General features: G+C 35.2%; 1 protein-coding gene across 1 annotated transcript in view; it reads left to right on the forward strand.

Moving 5' to 3' along the window:
• The window catches only part of CTNNA3 (catenin alpha 3), a 1,728,069-nt gene that overhangs the window by 163,220 nt on the left and 1,545,398 nt on the right, over positions 1 to 19,451 (forward strand). The window contains exon 5 of the mRNA XM_061197871.1: positions 7,860 to 8,026. Coding sequence (XP_061053854.1) covers positions 7,860 to 8,026 — 167 coding nt within the window. The remainder of the gene's footprint in view (positions 1 to 7,859; positions 8,027 to 19,451) is intronic.

A 19,451-nucleotide genomic window follows, 5' to 3' on the forward strand; every position in this document is an offset into this window, starting at 1 on the left:
AAAATCAAGCTTACAAGGTTTTGGTAATTCAGCATAATACAATAGAGCTAATAAGTTTGCTCAGATTTAGCAAAAGGGAAAAATAATGGATAATTAACTTTAGCCTGGCATCTTAGTTGTAAGGTTTAGTTTTTCTTCTCAAAAGAATTAAATTGACATCAAGAATAATATTATAGAAAATGGTTACTGGTGGCATATTAGTCAATAGGTTATTTGGAGAAAAATTCAATAGACAGCAGTTGTGGGCAGCTATTTCAGCTCAAAGTTTGAACATTTAATTAAGTTGCAAATCCATACTATTATCTTTTTTATTGTTTGTTTTACAATATGGATTGCTATGTTCTGTTGTCACTTTTTTTTTTTTAACAATAAATAGCTTTAAATATATGATACTCCTAGTACTAGGAGATAACGCTGTAGGAGGTACAATCTTAAATATAAACTCAAATATTTTTTATGTATTTTATTGCCTTAAAATTATTGTCAGTTTAAAATATGACATGAAATTACTTTGTCAGTTCTTTGGCAATTAAAGAAAATAATTCATCATCTTCAAAATTTTGAAGTTTCATCATATAGCTCTATTTTAAACTTTTTAAAAATAAATTTTATTTATTTATTTATTTTTGGCTGCATTGGGTCTTCATTGCTGCGCGCAGGCTCTCTCTAGTTGCGGCGAGCGGGGGCTACTCTTGTGGTACGCGTGCCTCTCATTGCAGTGGCTTCTTTTGTTGTGAAAGAGGTATGCATGCCTCTCATTGCGGTGGCTTCTTTTGTTGTGGAGCACAGGCTCTAGGCGCACGGGCTTCAGTAGTTGTGGCACGTGGACTCAGTAGTTGTGGCTCGTGGGGTCTAGAGCGCAGGCTCAGTAGTTGTGGCACACAGGACTAGGTGCTCCGCAGCATATGGAATCTTCCCGGACCAGGGATCGAACCTGTGTCCCCTGCATTGGCAGGCGGATTCTTAACCACTGCGCCACCAGGGAAGTCACTAGCTCTATTTTAAAAGCTCTATATTGAAATTTATTTAGAAGGATAATTTATAGATATATTGTATAAAATATTTTACACATAAAAGATATTAATAAAGGTTTTTTAAGCATGGAGTTATGTATTTTTACATATAAATATATAATTAAAATTTGCCTAAATAGGATTGAAATTTAAAGATTATTTCCAGTGTTTTAAGGCACAACAGACAATTTTTGCTTCAAATATATAGTTCTTATTATTGGAAGTGAAAAGTTCGTTAGTTTTTGTATACACACACACCCCTACACCTTAAGTATTTTATGTTAATGAATATAACATGAACATTAGCCAATCTCTTGATGTTCGGCCCAGGCCCATTTTTAGTATAGGTCTGTTGATTGAGTCTCATATAATCGCTTTTGCCTAAATCACACCCATACTATTAATGCATTGACTTAGATTTCCTATTTTGGTGTTTTTTGGAAGAAAACTTAATGACACTTGAGAAGCTACCTAACTGCAGAATCCTTGATATTTTATAATCGTCTCCCTTGCTGCACCCCAACTTTTACCATTTTTTCTTCCACATTCAATTTGACAATAATTTTAGCAACTCACCTTTATTGAGTGTCTCTAAGCATTCAAATTACTTTTCAAAGAAATGACAGACCTGTTTTGTACTATTATTGGATGTTTATATACTTAATAAAAGTACAGTTATAATTACAACTCACATGCCTTAATTAGTGGGAACAGAAGGGCTCCAGTACACTTGAGATCATCCTTTGGTATTGAACAGGAAGGAGGGATCATTAATATGTTGCAAAGAGGAAATAAAAAGAGTTGATTCGTCTAGAGAGATGGTTAAGAGAAGGTCTCTTATGAGACCTTCTACTATATCTCAACTATGATATTAGGAGATGTTTTCATCAGTTTTATAGAAACTAACCCCATCAAATTTTATATTTTATAAAATTTATAATTTTATGGAATTAGCTCCGTCAACATATTCCCCAACTCATTCTGATTGTTCTCAATGGTACAGGGCTTGGTGGGAAGTTGCCTATGTCCTTCCACTTTCGTTAATTCAATATGTTGTCCTCGTGTTGCCTTTACGTGGCCATAGCGATTCTCTGAGGCATGACTGCTATTGGCCTTTAAGGTGGAAATTCTGCTCTCTTTTGAATTTCTTTGTCAGGGGGGACTCGGACAATGCTGAGACCAGGGCTAATTTTTTCCCACTATTGAGGCAAGACCCTTCTATGTACTCTACTCAATGTCCCATGAGTCGTGAAGTTTTCCATTCTGGTAGTGGGAACAAGCACTATTCCCAGCTCTGTGTAAGTGCTGAGTACTGTTACTTCAGATCCTTTTGGATGGTTCTTTCCCTAGCCTTAGGTAGTTTCTTTCCATGTATGGGTTGATCAGTCTCCAGCTGAATATTCAAGGGAGAGCCTCTCAGATCTTCTGAGTTCTCTTTCTTTGTAGCTCTCTTCTTTCTCATTCTCTGTCCTGTGTCCTTTAGCTGCCACAATCTCCCTGGACATTCAGCTTTGTCTCTTTAGCTCAGAATGTTCGCCAGTCTCTGTCTTAGTTTCTCCTTCCTATCTGTGGTCTGAAAAGTCTCTCAAGGCAGTAAGCTAGGGCTATCAAAGGGCTCATCCTGTTTTGTTTACCATTTCTCAGGGAATACTGTCCTTTGTTGGCTAATGCCCACTACCTTTACAACCATGTTTTCATATATTTTGTCTATTTTTTTGTTGTGTCAGGTGAGGAAGGTATCTGGTCTTTATTCCTCTGGGTTGACTGGAACCAAAGTATAAATTTTAATAAGACTTAATTGAGAGTTTGAAGATAATGCAAGGGAAATAAAACACATGCTCACAAAGGCAACCGTAGGCATCTATATTCTGAGTCCATAGGTTCTGCTGATGTCCTTGTAGCTCCTAAGCCCATGTCCACACAATGGCTAGCTTTCCAGCCTTTCCCTTTGCCATGATAAGGTTTTATTTATTATATAAAACATTTTTGCTCCTTGCCGTCAAACTGGCTCAGACATTTTAAAGGAGGGTCTTTGCTTATTTTTAAACATCTGCATAAGTTTAGGACCTAGTTGAAGTCATTCTCCCCTCTTCCCTGCCCTCCCTCCCCCAAAAATCAATCTGCTTCAAAGTTAAATTTAAGCTCCTACCTCTTAGGAGCTTTCATATTCTAAATGGCTGTTTCCCAATTAAAAACAAATAAAACCAACCCCCTAGTGCCCAATCTCAGTCTGGGAACTTCTTTATACCAGAGTATGTTATTATATATTGAATCAATTAATATGTACTAGTGCCTGTTACATGTGTATGGTATATTAAAACACACATAGAAGGGTGGCCAAAGGCATGACTAGAAACCTTAATTGAATCATAAATATAATGTTAATTATAAAAGTTGGAGGAAATTTGATCTTTCAAATTTCAAAGTACTTGCCCATTTTCATTTTGGTTGTTCCCCTTTCTCCTGTGGATGTTTTGCTTATACATTGTTTTCTTTGGTTTGCATGTTTATAATCAATATAATCACTTTTAGAAAGTGGAGTTGAACTTTGAATGTAGTAAGGTTTATACCTCAGTACTATATTCAAGCAGGCATTTCATAATGGATTTTTTGAAGATTAAAAAGAGCGTATTTGATAGGAAAGGAACAAAATGGCTCCAGTAGAAAGAAACTTCCTGAATCTAGTTCTTGTGGTATTTTCATGATATTTAGTAAAAAGTATTTGCTTTTATGTATGGAGTGGGATTTCTTAAAGAAAAAATGTAGTTTTTATTTATATGTATTTTAAAAGTAAAATTTCTTATTTATTAAACTTCAAGGTAAAAGTGTTATAAGAAAGATTGGGAATTATATTTCAGAAGAATAGACTCCCCACATGTAGACTTTATAAAGCACAGATGCTAATAGATGTTTATGTTGAAACCAGAATTATGAACTGAAACCAGCTGAAAAGAATTGGAAGTATTGCAGAGGATGGAGGGTGGTAAGTCAAGTAATAGAAAGTTTACTTACCGCATCTTTATTAATGTATTTCAGGAGTGACTTTTTTTTCTCCCAACAATGCTACTTGGCTGGCTCTTCATATTACCTTAACAGAGATAAAGACTGTAATAGTTGTTTAATGTTTAATGACCTTTTTCTGAGTATGGCTCTTCAGCCAGTTGTTCAACATCTTAACATCTTTAGAGTCAAGAACACATAATTCTTTTCAAATATATATTTAATTTTAGTATTTGAAGTCAAAGACAGTATTCTACAAAGCCTATCATAACTTTCTAATTCAGACACATAACAAGAAAAGATAATCTTCTTTTTGTGGGAATTCATTTGCTCTCTTAATTTCAGAGGTCACTTTAAGTTTTCACAGTCTCCTAGCAGCAATTCTGACTTACAGAGAAACACATAAAAATCACCATTTACTGGTCTTAAAAATTTACTGTCTCTACTAGAAATTTCCTGAGAAAATAACAGCTAATATTTGTTGAGTGCTTTTCATGTTCAGATACTGTGCTAAATATATATTATAAAATATATTTCATTTAAATGTCTCAGAAACACTATGAGATAAGTAATATTTTTATCCCTTTCCTATGGATGAGGACGCTGAAAGTATTTAAGTGTCCAATGTCTCAGAACTAGAAGTGGCAGATAAGAATTTGATCTCAGAAGTGTCTGACTTCACAGTCTGAGTTCCTAACTTGGTATTGCTTAAGAGAGCTAAATGTGTTGATAACATATTAACAAGTTGAGAATGTCTCAGACCCTTTTCACAGGTTTTGTCCTCAATAAGGAATACTATTCTTTGTTATTTTTAATAACAATAATTTATTTCATTTTCTTTATGCTGAAGATCATGAATAAATGGAAACAAAATATTGGTGGAGTAAAGTAGATAAGACAGGCCCTTTTATATGTTGTTGGTGAGATGGCTGTGTTTGGAGAGTTTTTTGGCAATGTATATCAAAACTTAAAGTTCATTTACCCCTTGACTCAGCAATTCTGCTTTTAAGAATTTATGTTACAGCTAAATTTGCCCATGCATGCAAAGATATATGTTATGGATGTTCTTTGTAGTATTGTTTGAAATAGGAAAAAGTTGGAAATAATTTATGTATTCAATAGTGGCCTGGTACATAAAAACACACGGAAGAGAATCAAGAGCCCAGAAATAAACCAAGCATATACAGTCAACTAATATTTGGCAAGAGAGCCAAGAATACTCAAAGGAGAAAAGACAGTCTCTTCAATAAATGGTGCTGGGATAATTGGGTATTCACATGTAAAAGAATGAAACTGGACTCCTATCTTACACCACTCACAAAAATTAACTCCAAATGGATTAAAGACTTAAATGTAAAATCTGAAACCATGAAATTCCTAGAAGAAAACATAAGAATAAATCTTCTTGACATGGGCCTTGATAATGATTTTTTGGATATGACACCTAAAGCATAAGCAACAAAATAAAAAAAAATAAACAAGTGGGACTAGATCAAACTGAAACGCTTCCGTATAGCAAAAGAAATCATCAGCAAATTAAAAAGACAACCTATGGAATGGGAAAAAATATTTGCAAACCATGTATCTGATAAGCGCTTAATGCACTGTTGGTAGGATTGTAAATTAGTACAGCCACTATGGAAAACCGTATGGAGGATTCTCAAAAAATTAAAAATAGAACTACTGTGTGATCCAATAATTCTACTTCTGGTAATATATCTGAAGCAAACAAAAACACTAAATCAAAAAGATATCTGTATCTCCGTGTTCATAGAAGTGTTATTTACAATAGCCAAGACATGGAAACAACCTAAGTGTCCATTGATGGATGAATGGATAAAGAAGCTGTGGTATATATATAATGCAGTATTATTCATCCATAAAAAATGAGAAAATCCTACCATTTGAGACAACATGGATGGACCTTGAAGGCATTATGCTAAATGAAATAAGTCAGACAAAGGAAAACAAATACTGTATGATTTCTCTTATGTGTGGAATCTGAAAAACAAAAACTAAAACAAGATCAAATTTATAGAAAAAGAGATCAGACATGCAGATACCAGAGGTGGAGGGTGGGGGGAGGGGGACTTAGATAAATGTGGTTAAAAGGTACAAATTTCCAGTTATAATATAAATAAGTACTAGGGTTGTAATGTACAATATGATGACTATAGTTAATACTGCTGTATGATGTATAGAATTGATAATATAGTAAATCCTAAGAATTCTCATCACAAAGAACATTTTTTTCTTTTTTCCCCTTTTCTTCTGTTTTCTTTTTATTGTATCTGTATGCGATGATGAATGTTAGCTGAACCTACTGTGATAATTATTTCACAATATGTATAAATCAAACCATCATGCTGTATGCCTTAAACTTATACAGTGATGTATGCCAATTATTTCTCAACAAAACTGGAAAAAGAACTTACTAAAAAAAGGGGGGCCTGGTAAAATAAGTTGTAGTATATCAATAAAAAGTAACTTGATTCAAGCATTAAAAAGAATGACAATACCAGCTAATTAAGTCTTTAACTAAGTTCCAACCACTGCTCTCATTTAATCTTCATAAAAATTGTAGGTATTATTATTAGCTCCATTTACAGTGGAGAAAAATGAAACATAAAGAGGCTAAGTGGCTTGTGCCCACACTGTTAAGTTCTTTGCTCTATTGCCTCGTGGTCATCTGTATCCCAATGTGAAAAGAAAATAAATTGATAAGTGAAAAGAACAAATTGTAGAAAGTTTTTCGTATAATACTGTTTGTGAAAAGAGTCTATATCTTCTGTATGTTCCTTTTATAACATATAATACCTATCTATGTTTTCTCATGACATAAAATCTTTCAAATATATGAATGTATATGAATATATGTGAATATACTAATAAAACTAATATGAATTTATAAGTGTACATGTATACATATGCCCCCACATAATACATACATTCATAGAAAAATTTCTGGATAGATATACAAGAACTTAATGGATGTTTCTGGGATTAGTATGGAGACTTAAAAAAAATTGCACTCTATACTCTTTAGTATGGTGAATTATTTAAAAGTAATGAGTCACATATTGCTTTCATAATAAAAGTAAGTTTGAATTGAAAAATTTAAAAAATAGTGGATGTGGTAAATCTTTAACAATTATGTTACTGGAGGTGGGGTAAAGAGGGAGTTTTTCTTGTCATTTTATACCTTTCTGAACTGTGAACTTTGGAAAATAAATGAGTACCTGTTACTTTTATAATAAAACATTTTAAATGAAAAAAACCTTAAAAATAGTGACCATATTTCTCTAACAAGTACTATGAAATATTATTTCTGTGACTAAGTTTAGGGTATAGTTTGTTCATTATATTGACAGTTTAGAATAAATCTGCCTATGTTAAACTTTTATCAGAGATCTGCTGTCTTACTATCTTAAAGGCTAGCTCTTTTCTAACATCCATTAAATTGGAAAGTAACTCAGTGAAGATTTACCTTATTTTTATAAACAAGATTGTTTCCAATTGAAGTCTTAGTAATGAAACCTTTCACAGCAAATGAGATTCAGCAAATGCAGAAGTTGACAGCAATTTTATTAGATGCTGCTAGTCAATTGAGCACAATTTTCTCGCAGGAAAATGATATCCCGCTTCTCAAACTCCAGAGCGTTTATCAAAAACAAATGTCAGTTTGAAACTGCATTGTTTATTAAGAAACAATGTTCTAGTGTCAAGTGACAGTATTTTAATATTATCCTTAGTCATGGAATGTACTTGGAATTAGGTTGGATGATAAATGCTGCAACAGGCATAAGTGAAATTAAAGTATAACTTATTTGGGATTATGTGTTTCAGGTGAAGCTCTGAAAGTATCAGCTGAGAGATTTGCAGATGATCCCTGTTATCTCCCAAAAAGGGAGGCTGTGGTTCAAGCTGCCCGTGCCTTGTTGGCTGCAGTTACCAGACTCCTTATCCTCGCAGATATGATTGATGTCATGTGTCTCTTGCAGCACGTGTCAGCTGTAAGTAAAAGATGGCTTAGTTTACCTTGGCATTGTTCTCACTTATAATTCCATTTTCTGAACCTGGCATCAATCCGAGCGCATCCCGGCCTCACTCACATTTCTTAATGTCACCCCTCAGAAGATGACTGGATTGGGTTGTGAAACTAATGCATACTTGACAAGAATGAAGCCAGAAGTTAGTCTTAAAGCCAGTGGGAGACTGAAAAACAGAAGATGACTTACTGATAAGGAGATGGCTAGGAGAAAGTTCTAGGCTTTTGACCATTTAAATTATTATGTCCTATATAAATATATAAGTAAATATATAGTAACAATTATATAGATAATATAGAAAACAAATATGTAAATATAAATAATTTGAGAACGAGAAACTTTAAAGCTTAAGGCATGTGGAAGCTTATCCTAGTTTGTAAATGAAAACTACTTTGCCAGCTCCTCTTGTTCTAAGATTAACAGTGCATGTTTGCAGGTAGTCTGTGTTGTCTGTACTAATGCATTATGAAAATGTATAAATGGATTTAATAAGAGTAAAGAATATATTTTAACTAGGAGAGACTACAAAGGCAGCAAGATATCTTGTTTGCTTTATTTTGTTAGACAAAACCATTTAGCAGAAGCTTAGTAGAAGGAGAATTTTATTTCAGCCTTTTTCACTTTCTTAATTTATTTAGTTTGACCAAGTCATTAATAGTGTCTAGATGAAAAGGTTGCAAAGAACCCTTTGGAGTCGCTGCTCTTTCTCCTACTTTAAATAGGACCCTTGCTCTTCTGTTCATAAATACATCTGCATTTTCATAAGGGCGCTTGGTGACTGTAGTATCACTAGTTTATTAGGCAAATGATGGCCTTGTCTGATTGACCTTCTTGTCAAAATCATTTTCTCTAATTGCTAAGCTAAACCTTTTTTTTTTAATCTTTCTCTTACTTACCAATGTTTGTTTTAACCCTAAAGTAGAGTGACCTTTCCTTTATACTTTCAGATTCCTTTTCTTTTGATAGTTTTATTACTGCAAAAAGGAATTTGGCACCTTTTTGTTGTTGTAGCTGTTGTTTAAGTAGCTTTTCAGGAAAGGGATTAGTTTTCATCACTAGCAACTATCTACCAATAGATTTGTATGTGAGATATTTGAACAATGTGTTTTGTTACTTGGCTACTGGTTTGTTGGATACCTTATACAAATCCCTGAAAATTTCTGAGATTCATTTTTTATATGTGAATATAGACACTAATAAATGCTATAACCAGAAGTGAGCATGAAAGATTAAATGCCAGGTAATTCCTAGTTCCAATGACCCAGTATTTCCTGTGTTTTAACTCTAGATTTGTTGGGATAGGCAGAATGAAAGGCTTTGGTAAGGTGAAAATTACTGCCTTTATAATCAATTAGGAGGTAACTGTATATATATAAGACCACAAGCACCTTCACTACCATTTTAATTGAGTGCCACTAACTACTAGGCACAGTGCTAGGTAATGCACACACATCATATCATTCAAATGAAGCAGGAGGTAATTGTAGATCAAAGAAAAAGTACTGTTTTTGCAATAAAAATTATACTTAATAGTTATTGAATTTTTATAATGGGCCAAGAAATGTGAGGGATTATCTCCTTTAATTCAACCTCACGACAGCCAAGTGATTACGATTCCTATTTTATAGATAAAAAAAAAAAAAAACCTGAGGCACATCGAATTTAAGAAGGTTGCTCAAGGCAATAGGATAAAAACAACTTTTGGAACTTAGTACTCCAGGGGTTAGAACAGCTTTTACTATAAATAGCTTTCAGAAATGTTTAGACAAGTTCATGGGCCTATAACAGATTGTTAAGGGAATTTAGGTATGTCAGGGGGAGGAGGCATTCTTAATTCTGGCTATTCTTTCCCACATATATTGGTTCCTCATCAGAGCCTGAACTTGGGCTAGATCATTTAAATCACTTATAAGTATCTGTAATACAACACTGATATTTCACCTATGAAAAAGGGAAGACCTTTGTGGTAAATTGTGATAGTTTTTTATTGTTTCATCCTTATAAAAATTTATATTTGAATTGTATTATTCAACTCAATTCTTTCAAGGTTTCACATAGAATGAAGGCAAATTGAAAAAATTTTTTGGAGATTAAGATTAGAATTATTTAGCCCAATATTCCCCTAAAAGTATTCTGCAGAACCTGTCTTATGCAACATGAAAAAAAGTTTTTTTTATGGTCAATGCTGCACACGGAAATTCCCTTTGAATGTTTTTGATGCACATTAGCATTAAAGTTGGTGAGAAATATTGAAGCAAAGAAACTTGTTTAACTTTGCTTAACCCGGAGTTTCCCAAATTTCTTGACCCAAGAACTCTTCTATAATATATTAATCCTGGAACTTTCTCAGACCATACATTGGAATATAGTGGCTTAGAATATTTTTAATGTTTATGGTTCTATTAAATTTCTACTTAGAATGAAAAAATCATAGTGGAGAAACTTCAGTGCCCTTCTACTCTAGTATCTTACTGAAGTAGATAGACTCTCCTACAATATGCGATACACACAACTGTCTAACAATATATGCGATCACTTACTGTGATAGCAATCTCAATTCTGTGAGACAGTGAAGCAGATATTGGATAATTCTAATTGCTGAAGACATTTTTCTCAAACTGAGCTTAAAACTGCATCCCTGCTATTTCCATTTACTGCTTCTAGTTTACTTTCTGGAGAAACACAGAATCAAGGCAATAGGAAAATGCATTTTTCAAGTAACTGATGGTTACTCTTAGGACTTACATATGTCTTCTCTTATTTAAGCTAAAAATTTCTTGACCTTTGAACATTCCTTATATGACAGTTTCAGACTACTCTGGATACTCTAGAATTTCCATGTCTTGTATGATCTTGTTTCAGTCTTTTTTTTTTTTTTTTAACGTCTTTATTGGAGTATAATTACTTTACAATGGTGTGTTAGTTTCTGCTTTACAACGAAGTGAATCAGCTATACGTATACATATATCCCCATATCTCCTCCCTCTTAGGTCTCCCTCCCATCCTCCCTATCCCATCTCTTTAGATGGTCACAAAACACTGAGCTGATCTCCCTGTGCCATGCAGCTGCTTCCCACTAGCTATCCATTTTACATTTGGTAGTGTAAGTATGTCCATGTCACTCTCTCACTTCGTCCCAGCTTACCCTTCCCCCTCCCCGTGTCCTCCAGTCCATTATCTACGTCTGCGTCTTTATTCCTGTCCTGCCCCTAGGTTCTTCAGAACCTTTTTTCTTTTTTTTTTTTTTAGAGTCCATATATATGTGTTAGCATACAGTATTTGTTTTTCTCTTTCTGACTAACTTCACTCTGTATGACAGACTCTAGGTCCATCCACCTCACTACAAATAACTCAATTTCGTTTCTTTTTATGGCTGAGTAATATTCCATTGTATATATGTGCCACATCTTCTTTACCCATTCATCTGTCGATGGGCACTTAGGTTGCTTCCATGTCCTGGCTACTGTAAATAGAGCTGCAATGAACATTGTGGTACATGACTCTTTTTGAATTATGGTTTTCTCAGGGTATATGTCCAGTAGTGGGAATGCTGGGTCATATGGCAGTTCTATTTTTAGTTTTTTAAGGACCCTCCATACTGTTCTCCATAGTGGCTGTATCAATTTACATTCCCACCAACAATGCAAGAGGGTTCCCTTTTCTTCACACCCTCTCCAGCATTTATTGTTTGTAGATTTTTTGATGATGGCCATTCTGACTGGGGTGAGGTGATATCTCATTGTAGTTTTGATTTGCATTTCTCTAATGATTAGTGATGTTGAGCATCCTTTCATGTGTTTGTTGGCAATCTGTATATCTTCTTTGGAGAAATGTCTATTTAGGTCTTCTGCCCATTTTTGGATTGGGTTGTTTGTTTTTTTGATATTGAGGTGCATGAGCTGCTTGTAAATTTTGGAGATTAATCCTTTGTCAGTGGCTTCATTTGCAAATATTTTCTCCCATTCTGAGGGTTGTCTTTTCATCTTGTTTATATTTTCCTTTGCTGTGCAAAAGCTTTTAAGTTTTTTGATGTACTTTAACATTGTAAGCAGATTTGTTTTATGGTTAAAGTTTGAAAACTTCAGTGTCTGGACTCCCTGGATGTCTGCTTGTGCTGCTGTCATTTTATTATGCTCATGGTGTCTTGTCTTCTCATGTGAATGGCTATCTTTGTGTACTAAATGTTACCTCTTCTGGAACTTACATCAGGAAATTCCACACTGTTTTGTTAGCTCTTTGATGCTTTTAACATGAAGTATTTTATATTTCATCAAATTTTGTTAGTTTTCTTCAGCAGAGGGTTGAATTGTGAATTACTAATTTGCTAATATAAAAAACAAAAATCCCCCAAATCATCTCTGTAAATCCTTTCCTATGCATATTCTAGATAGGTAACTGCCATAAAATGTTGAAATCAAAACATCTTGAAATAAAAACAAATGCTTTCATGTGAACATTCCATAATATACTTGGACAGTTACCTCCCTGATTTAATGTCCAGTATTATCTTACCTATTATGATAGCCTTGTCATGCTGTTGGTTCTTACTGATTTTGTGAGCAATTAAAACCTCCAAGTCTCTGAACTCAGACTACTCTTAATCTAGATCTTCCTCCTCTGATACTAGTTTTATCTTTTTATATGTAAAGGTTGATGTTATATTTATATTCATTGCATTTTATCTTCTTAGTTGTCTTTTTGTTATATCCATCCAGATCTTTTTGACTTTTGATTTGTCTTCCCCTCCCAAATTGGTGTCATTTTCAGATTTCTTTAACAATTTATTCATTAAAAATTGTTTAATGATATAGCTTTCTTTTAGATAACATCAATCAAATATTAACATGTTTTGAATAAAGTTGTTGAAATGAGCTTCAAACTCGCTTCATTTGAATGAATAAACCATGTTTCTTTATTTTATTCTCAAGTACTTTCTCAAAGACCTTTCTGAAATCAAGATGTATTATCTGTTGCATCACAGATTTACCGGTCTAGTAGCCCCAGTGTTAAGGGAAATGAGGTTAGTTTGGCATGACTTTTAATAACCCCATAAGAGCTCTAAGTGACCATTGCTTGCTTGCTTTTATTCCTTTTCTATTTTTTTTTGACCTTCATTTTTCAATTACTCACATCCTACTTAACTTATGGTTATAAACCACTCATCTGCTGGGATCTCCTTGCCCTTAAGATCTGGATATAATTGGTTTGAACCCTCATTCCACGACCTGTCAAGTACAATGTTCTCCCCAAGATTTCTGCAAATTTTCTTAGGCTCATATTCTCAGGGTCATCTCTGGCTCCAAGCTGTTGCTTCCACAGAATTACTTTAGGTTATGGATGGTCTTTCTACCGCGGCTATTCTATAGTATGTTAATTCATACTTGGAAGATGACCCTTTTCCCCTTTAACACACACATATACATACAAATACTCCCGCACAAGGCATGTTCATGTATATGGCAAACCTATTAGAAACTTGGAAGGTGGAAGGGAGGGGGTTCTGTAGTGTAACAATATATTCTAAGTGGTTTCAATTTGTATATTAGGAATCTTCAAAATCCTTTGAAGCAACTTCATCTCATTGTCCTTCTACCTCCTTTCTCCCTACCTACTCTCCTTTGTTTTCCTTCACACCCCTAAGGAGTAAGATACTCTGTCAAGCCACCGTTGACTTGGCCTCTGCTCATTTGTGTCCTCAGATATCACTATGTCTCTTAAATTACATCTGAAGGTATTTTCCTCAATATAAACTGTTCCTTTCCTAAGAACTCTGTAGTCAACTCCCTCTCTCTCTCTCTCTCTCTTTTTCTCTCTCTCTCTCTCTGTCTCTCTCACACACACACACACACACACACACACACACACACACACCATCCTATTGTAAAATAATCTATGTTTTTTGCGGGGAGGGCATCAACTTTGAAGATATAGATTTCTTCTTCTGGACACACATTCTTCTTTCAAAAGCAGTGGCCTAATTTTTTATTTCTTTTCCTAGTTTTGAATATGATGGACAAAGACCTGCCTCTCCTCCAGTCTTATTATTTTATGCAAGCTTCTGCTCATTTTGGGCTTTCTCCCCCCAGTAACACTCACAAAAATCCCTGCTACATTTTTTGGGTATTTATTCTTTATTGCACAGTGTCAAAGAATTCCTCTGCTATCACAATGTTTTCTTAAGTGGCCCTACTCTTTTCTTCCTTATTATAATTTTTTTCTAAATAACAGAATTCTTCATCCCTATTGAGGTATATTTCCTTTCATAAGTCAGGTAAATGAGATATTACTCTACTTTTGATTGATAGTCCGTACCTATATATTTCCTGATTCCTTATCTTTATTAAATTATCCTCTTTCCACTGAGACTGTCCCAGAGATGCAATTATGATCAAACATTTATGAAGACGTAGACTGAGACCACCAACTCATGCAAACATGATTCACTGAGTAACTCTCCATAGGATAAGTACTGCCAACCAACACAGAGTTAATATATAATTAAATATATCAAGGATTCCTGACTTGGCAGTTTTAAATGTATCTAGTTCCTTAAGGAAGTACATGTTTTCTTCTGGGGGGAAATAAGTCCAAATCAAAGGTAAGGGAGGACAGAGAAAAAAAGCGATGATATTTCAGTATGTAATTAATTGTAGAAACTTGGAAAGGCAGTTTGGCTTTATTACCACCATTGCTCATAATTTTCTATGGGAATTTAAGTTTAAAATTTTCTCTCTGGTACTGTTCAAATTTTTTTTAACTTTTTTGTACTATTTATACATCTCGAGATTCCACATCCTATTTTATTGGCATATGAATTTTATAAGGGTCAGTTTTCTTTGAGAGAATGTTGGCTTGCATATCTCTTGCTTTCTTTGGGGGTCAGGACAAGATGGAGAGCAAAGATGGCTTTTGGCAGCAGGGAGACCTTGCTTGAATCCTGGTTCTGTTGTTGATTAGCTGGGCGACTTTGGGAAAATTAAAAATCTGTGAGCCTTAGTTTCTTCTTCTGAGCTATATGGATAATAAAACTTACTCTGAATACTTAGGGGCCTTGTGAAGATTAAATGATATAATATATAAAATACCTGGTAAGAACTGGTGCAAATTTTCTTTCACCTTCCTTCCTTTCCTTGTCCTACCTTTCTCCACTATGGTACCTTGCTCCCATTTTTCAACTCTTGCAGTGCAATATTATCCTTATTCCTAAAAATGAAGGGAAATAAATTTGACTCCTGAGTTGAACTAACTTCTCTGGCTTTTTCCGTTATCATACCATAGCCAGTTTTATTTTTTTTTAAATGGGAATATTTGTCCCTTTGGATTAAAAAATAGACCGATGTCATTATAGGAAATGGCACCTCTATTTAATAACTTTTTATGTCAAATACATATTTAATATTTGCTACAAGCATTGCTATAAAGCATTTGTATACTGAACAATAATTCTGAATATGAAGAATATTCATAACATTGACAGAAAATCACACATTACGATAATGGTAACTGAGACTTTTTGATGCCACCTTCTATTGTTAAAATGCAGATATGTACCAGCAAAAGGGTTTCTAAATCTTATTTTTAAAAATATCAGCAGTTTATAAGGAGAGAAATTACTATACAATTAAATTGCTGTTAGAAGCCAAGTATATTCTACAGAAGATTCTAGGCAAAATATGTAGAGAGATTTTAACGTTTAAAGAAAAAACCAAGTCACAGGACTGGTATTAGATGGAATAGGAGAAATAAGAAATGGAGACAAATAGGACACAAATTGCTGGATTTGTGCTGAATTTCATACTGAAAACTTTAGAGACAAAGGAAATTTAAGCCAGGTAAAAAAATTTAACTTTTAAAAAGGACCTGCATCATTCTGGGTAGCTCGAGTTTCATTAATGAGTCCATTCAGCAGACAGTTATTTTTTGTGTGCTTACTGTGTGCCAGTCACCATAATATATGCCAGGGAGTCAGATTTAGAAAATACACTACCATGGTCCTGTTCTCCTGGAATTATTGTGGAGGCATGATGGCAGTTATATCAAGGGAGTGTTTTGAATGAATAATGTAGGGCCAGGTCTGGAGAGTGAGTTAAGTAGACAAAGAAAGTGGTGCAGGCAGAGAGCATTTTAACTGGAGGGAATAGTACATGCTTAGAGACCAGTAGTAGTTCTGAATGGCTGGGATGAAGGATGATTTTGTGGGAGTAACAAGAGTTGAAGCTGCAGAGGTAGGCATAGACCTACTTGTGACAGGCCTATGTGCTAAGTTAAAAAGTTTGAACTTTAGTCTGAAAGCTAAGAGGGAACTATTAAAGATTTTAAGCAGGGAAATGATACAAGCAGATTTGAATTTTAGGACTATTATTCTGGTAGCAGTGGGCAAGGGGGCCAGAGTGGAGGCAGAGATGCCAGTGATGAGGTGATATAGTCATCTGGTTGTGAAATGATGGTGTGGGGTGGGGAATGAATGATAAAAATGAGGGAGGAACAGTCTGCAGTTTGGAAAGTGATTGGAATCTGTTCAGAGGGAAAGGGAAGCATCAAGCAACCTTTGAGGAATCTAGTTGGGCTTTGAGGACATTGGTTTGCTGTTTACATAGAGGAGAAGCAGTTTATGGATTTTATACGTATTGGATTTGAGGTATGTATGAGGGATACTAGATATTGAAAGATATATTTGGAGCGAATAAGATTGGAAAGCCTCAAGAAGTAAGCATTAGGAGAAGCAATAGGTTTGTATGAGGTCACCTGGGGAAGGTTTATAGGGTGAACTTAAACTTTTGTTCACAAATCTTTGAGACCTTGTGGTTTGGTGGAATGCTCACTGAATGATGAATCAGGTTTGTGTTCAGTCTTGCCTCAGTAGGGATATTTGGGATACCTTCTCACTTGAGTCCCTGCCCCTGGAGGTTGGTTCATAGTACAGCACTCTAGCTTTTCTGAGGGGGCTCCCCAGAAAACTGGCTTTGTCTTGCCAGTCTTGGAGTTCTGATGGATCCATCAAAGTCTAGCCACCTGGTAGGGGGAAATGGAGGGGGTGGCTTAGACTGGTAAAACACCACAGCTCCCTGCCCCCTCTGGCTCAGCACAGAGTAAGTAGACAAAAACTGCAGCTGCCTGTTTCTCCATAGGGAGTGAGAGTTGGTAGAAGCCCAGCTGATTGGTGGGAGGTCTTCTCTTGTATAAAGCCAGTCCACAAAGTCTAGGAAAGGTGCCTGCTTTGTCGAATATGTAGACACCAACACAGAGAGCTAAGGAAAATGAAGAATCAGGCAAAGATGTTCCAAACAAAGGAATAAGATGAATCTCCAGAAACTGACCCTAATGAAACAGAGTTATATGATTTACCTGACAGAGAATTCAAAATAACGGTCATAAAGATGCTCACTGAGGCCAAGAGAACAATGCATGAACAAAGTGAGAATTTCAACAAAGAGATAAAAAATATAATAAGTACCAAACAGAAATCATGGAGCTAAAGAACACAACAGTTGAACTGAAAAATTCAACAGCAGACTAGATGAAGCAGAAGAAAGGATCAGTGAACTTGAAGATAGGTCACTGGAAATAGTTTAGTCAGAGGAGCAAAAAGAAACAAATGAAGAGTGAAGATAGCTAAAGGATTTATGGAATACCATTAAACATTATGGGAGTATCAGCAGGAGAAAAGAGAGATAGAAAAAGGACCAGGAAGCTTATTCAAAGAAATAATGGCTGGTAATACCCCAAATCTGGGGAAAGAAATGGCCATCCAGTTCTAAGTAGCCCAAAAGATACTGAAAAACATGTACCCAAAGAAATCTATGCTGGACACATTATACAGTAGTAGCCATTATCTGTAGTTTTGCTTTCCTTGGTTTCAGTTACCCATGGTCAACTGTGGTCCAAAAATATTAAATGGAAAATTCCAGAGATAAACAATTCATAAGTTTTAAATTGTATGCTGTTCTGTGTAGTGTGATGAAATCTCATGCCATCCTGCTCTGTCCTGTCTGGGACATGAATCATCTCTTTGTCCAGTGTATCCATGCTTTTTATGCTACCTGCCTGTTAGTATAAGAAAAAACAGTATATATGTGGTTTGGTACTATCCATGGTTTCAGGTATCCCCGGGGGGTCTTGGAATGTATCCCTGCAATAAGGGCAGACTACTGTAATCAAATTGTCAAAAGTCAATGACAAAAAGGGAGTGAAAAACAACAAACAAGAGAAAAGCAACTTGTCACATACAAGGCAACCCCTATAAGGCTATCAGTGGATTTTTCAGCAGAAACTTTGCAGGCCAGAGGCAGTGCTGAAAGAAAAAAACTGCCATCTAAGAATACTATACCCAGCAAAACTGATCTTCAAAAATGGAGCAATAAAGAATTTCCAAGGTTGTCAGGGTTGTACTGGGAGGGGAGGGAGAGTGCATGACTGCCGGCATGAGCCAGGGAGGCCTGGGAAGCTATGGTGTGGTCACTGTGAGCCAAATAGAGCCATGGCAATTGCCATCCGGTCCCAGCTCCCTTGTGCAGTCCTGGCTGGTGGCTCAGCCAGGTGGGCCTGTTGGCACCATAGCCTGTGGAGCTCGAGAACATCATAGTGAACATGGTACTACTCAAGGCCAGGGAAGGTGTTTTTTTTTTTTTTACTAAAAAAAGAGTTTACCAAACAAAAGGTGATGGAGTTCATCACCACTAGACCTGGCTTACAAGAATAGCTAAAGGGAGTACTTCAAGTTGAAAAGATTTGAAATAGCAGATTTCAATATTTGAATAGCATAAGGAAGTATGAAACTCTGGTAATGGTAAATATATAGACAAATACAGAATACTGTATTACTGTAATGGTGGTAGGTAAATCACTTTTCATTCTAGTATAAAAGTTAAGAGAAAAAATATTTAAAATAGCTATGACTAAAAATATGGTAAAATTATACACCATGAATAGATGTAAATTTTGAGAACAATAACATAAAGTGTGTGTGTGTGAGAAGTAAAAGTGCAGTTTTTGTATGCAACTGAACTTAAGTTGTTATCTGCTTAAAACAGACTGTTATATTTTATGTAAACCCCAAAGTAACCACAAAAAATACGGTAGAAGTTACACACACACACACACACACACACAAAGAAATCAAAGCATATCAATATTAAAAAACCAGCAAAATATAAAGGAAGATAGCAAGAGAGGAAAAGACAGAAAAAAGAACTAAGAGATTAACAAAAGCAACTGAAGAAATGGCAATAGTAAATCCTTCTCTATCAATAATTACTTTAAATGTAAGTGGATTAAACTCCTCAATCAAAGGACACAAAATGTCTGACTGGATTAAAAAAACAAGACCTGGGGCTTCCCTGGTGGCGCAGTGGTTGAGAATCTGCCTGCCAATGCAGGGGACACGAGTTTG

This window comes from Eubalaena glacialis, chromosome 1, assembly GCF_028564815.1.
Source record: "Eubalaena glacialis isolate mEubGla1 chromosome 1, mEubGla1.1.hap2.+ XY, whole genome shotgun sequence".
Taxonomy (NCBI): domain Eukaryota; kingdom Metazoa; phylum Chordata; class Mammalia; order Artiodactyla; family Balaenidae; genus Eubalaena; species Eubalaena glacialis.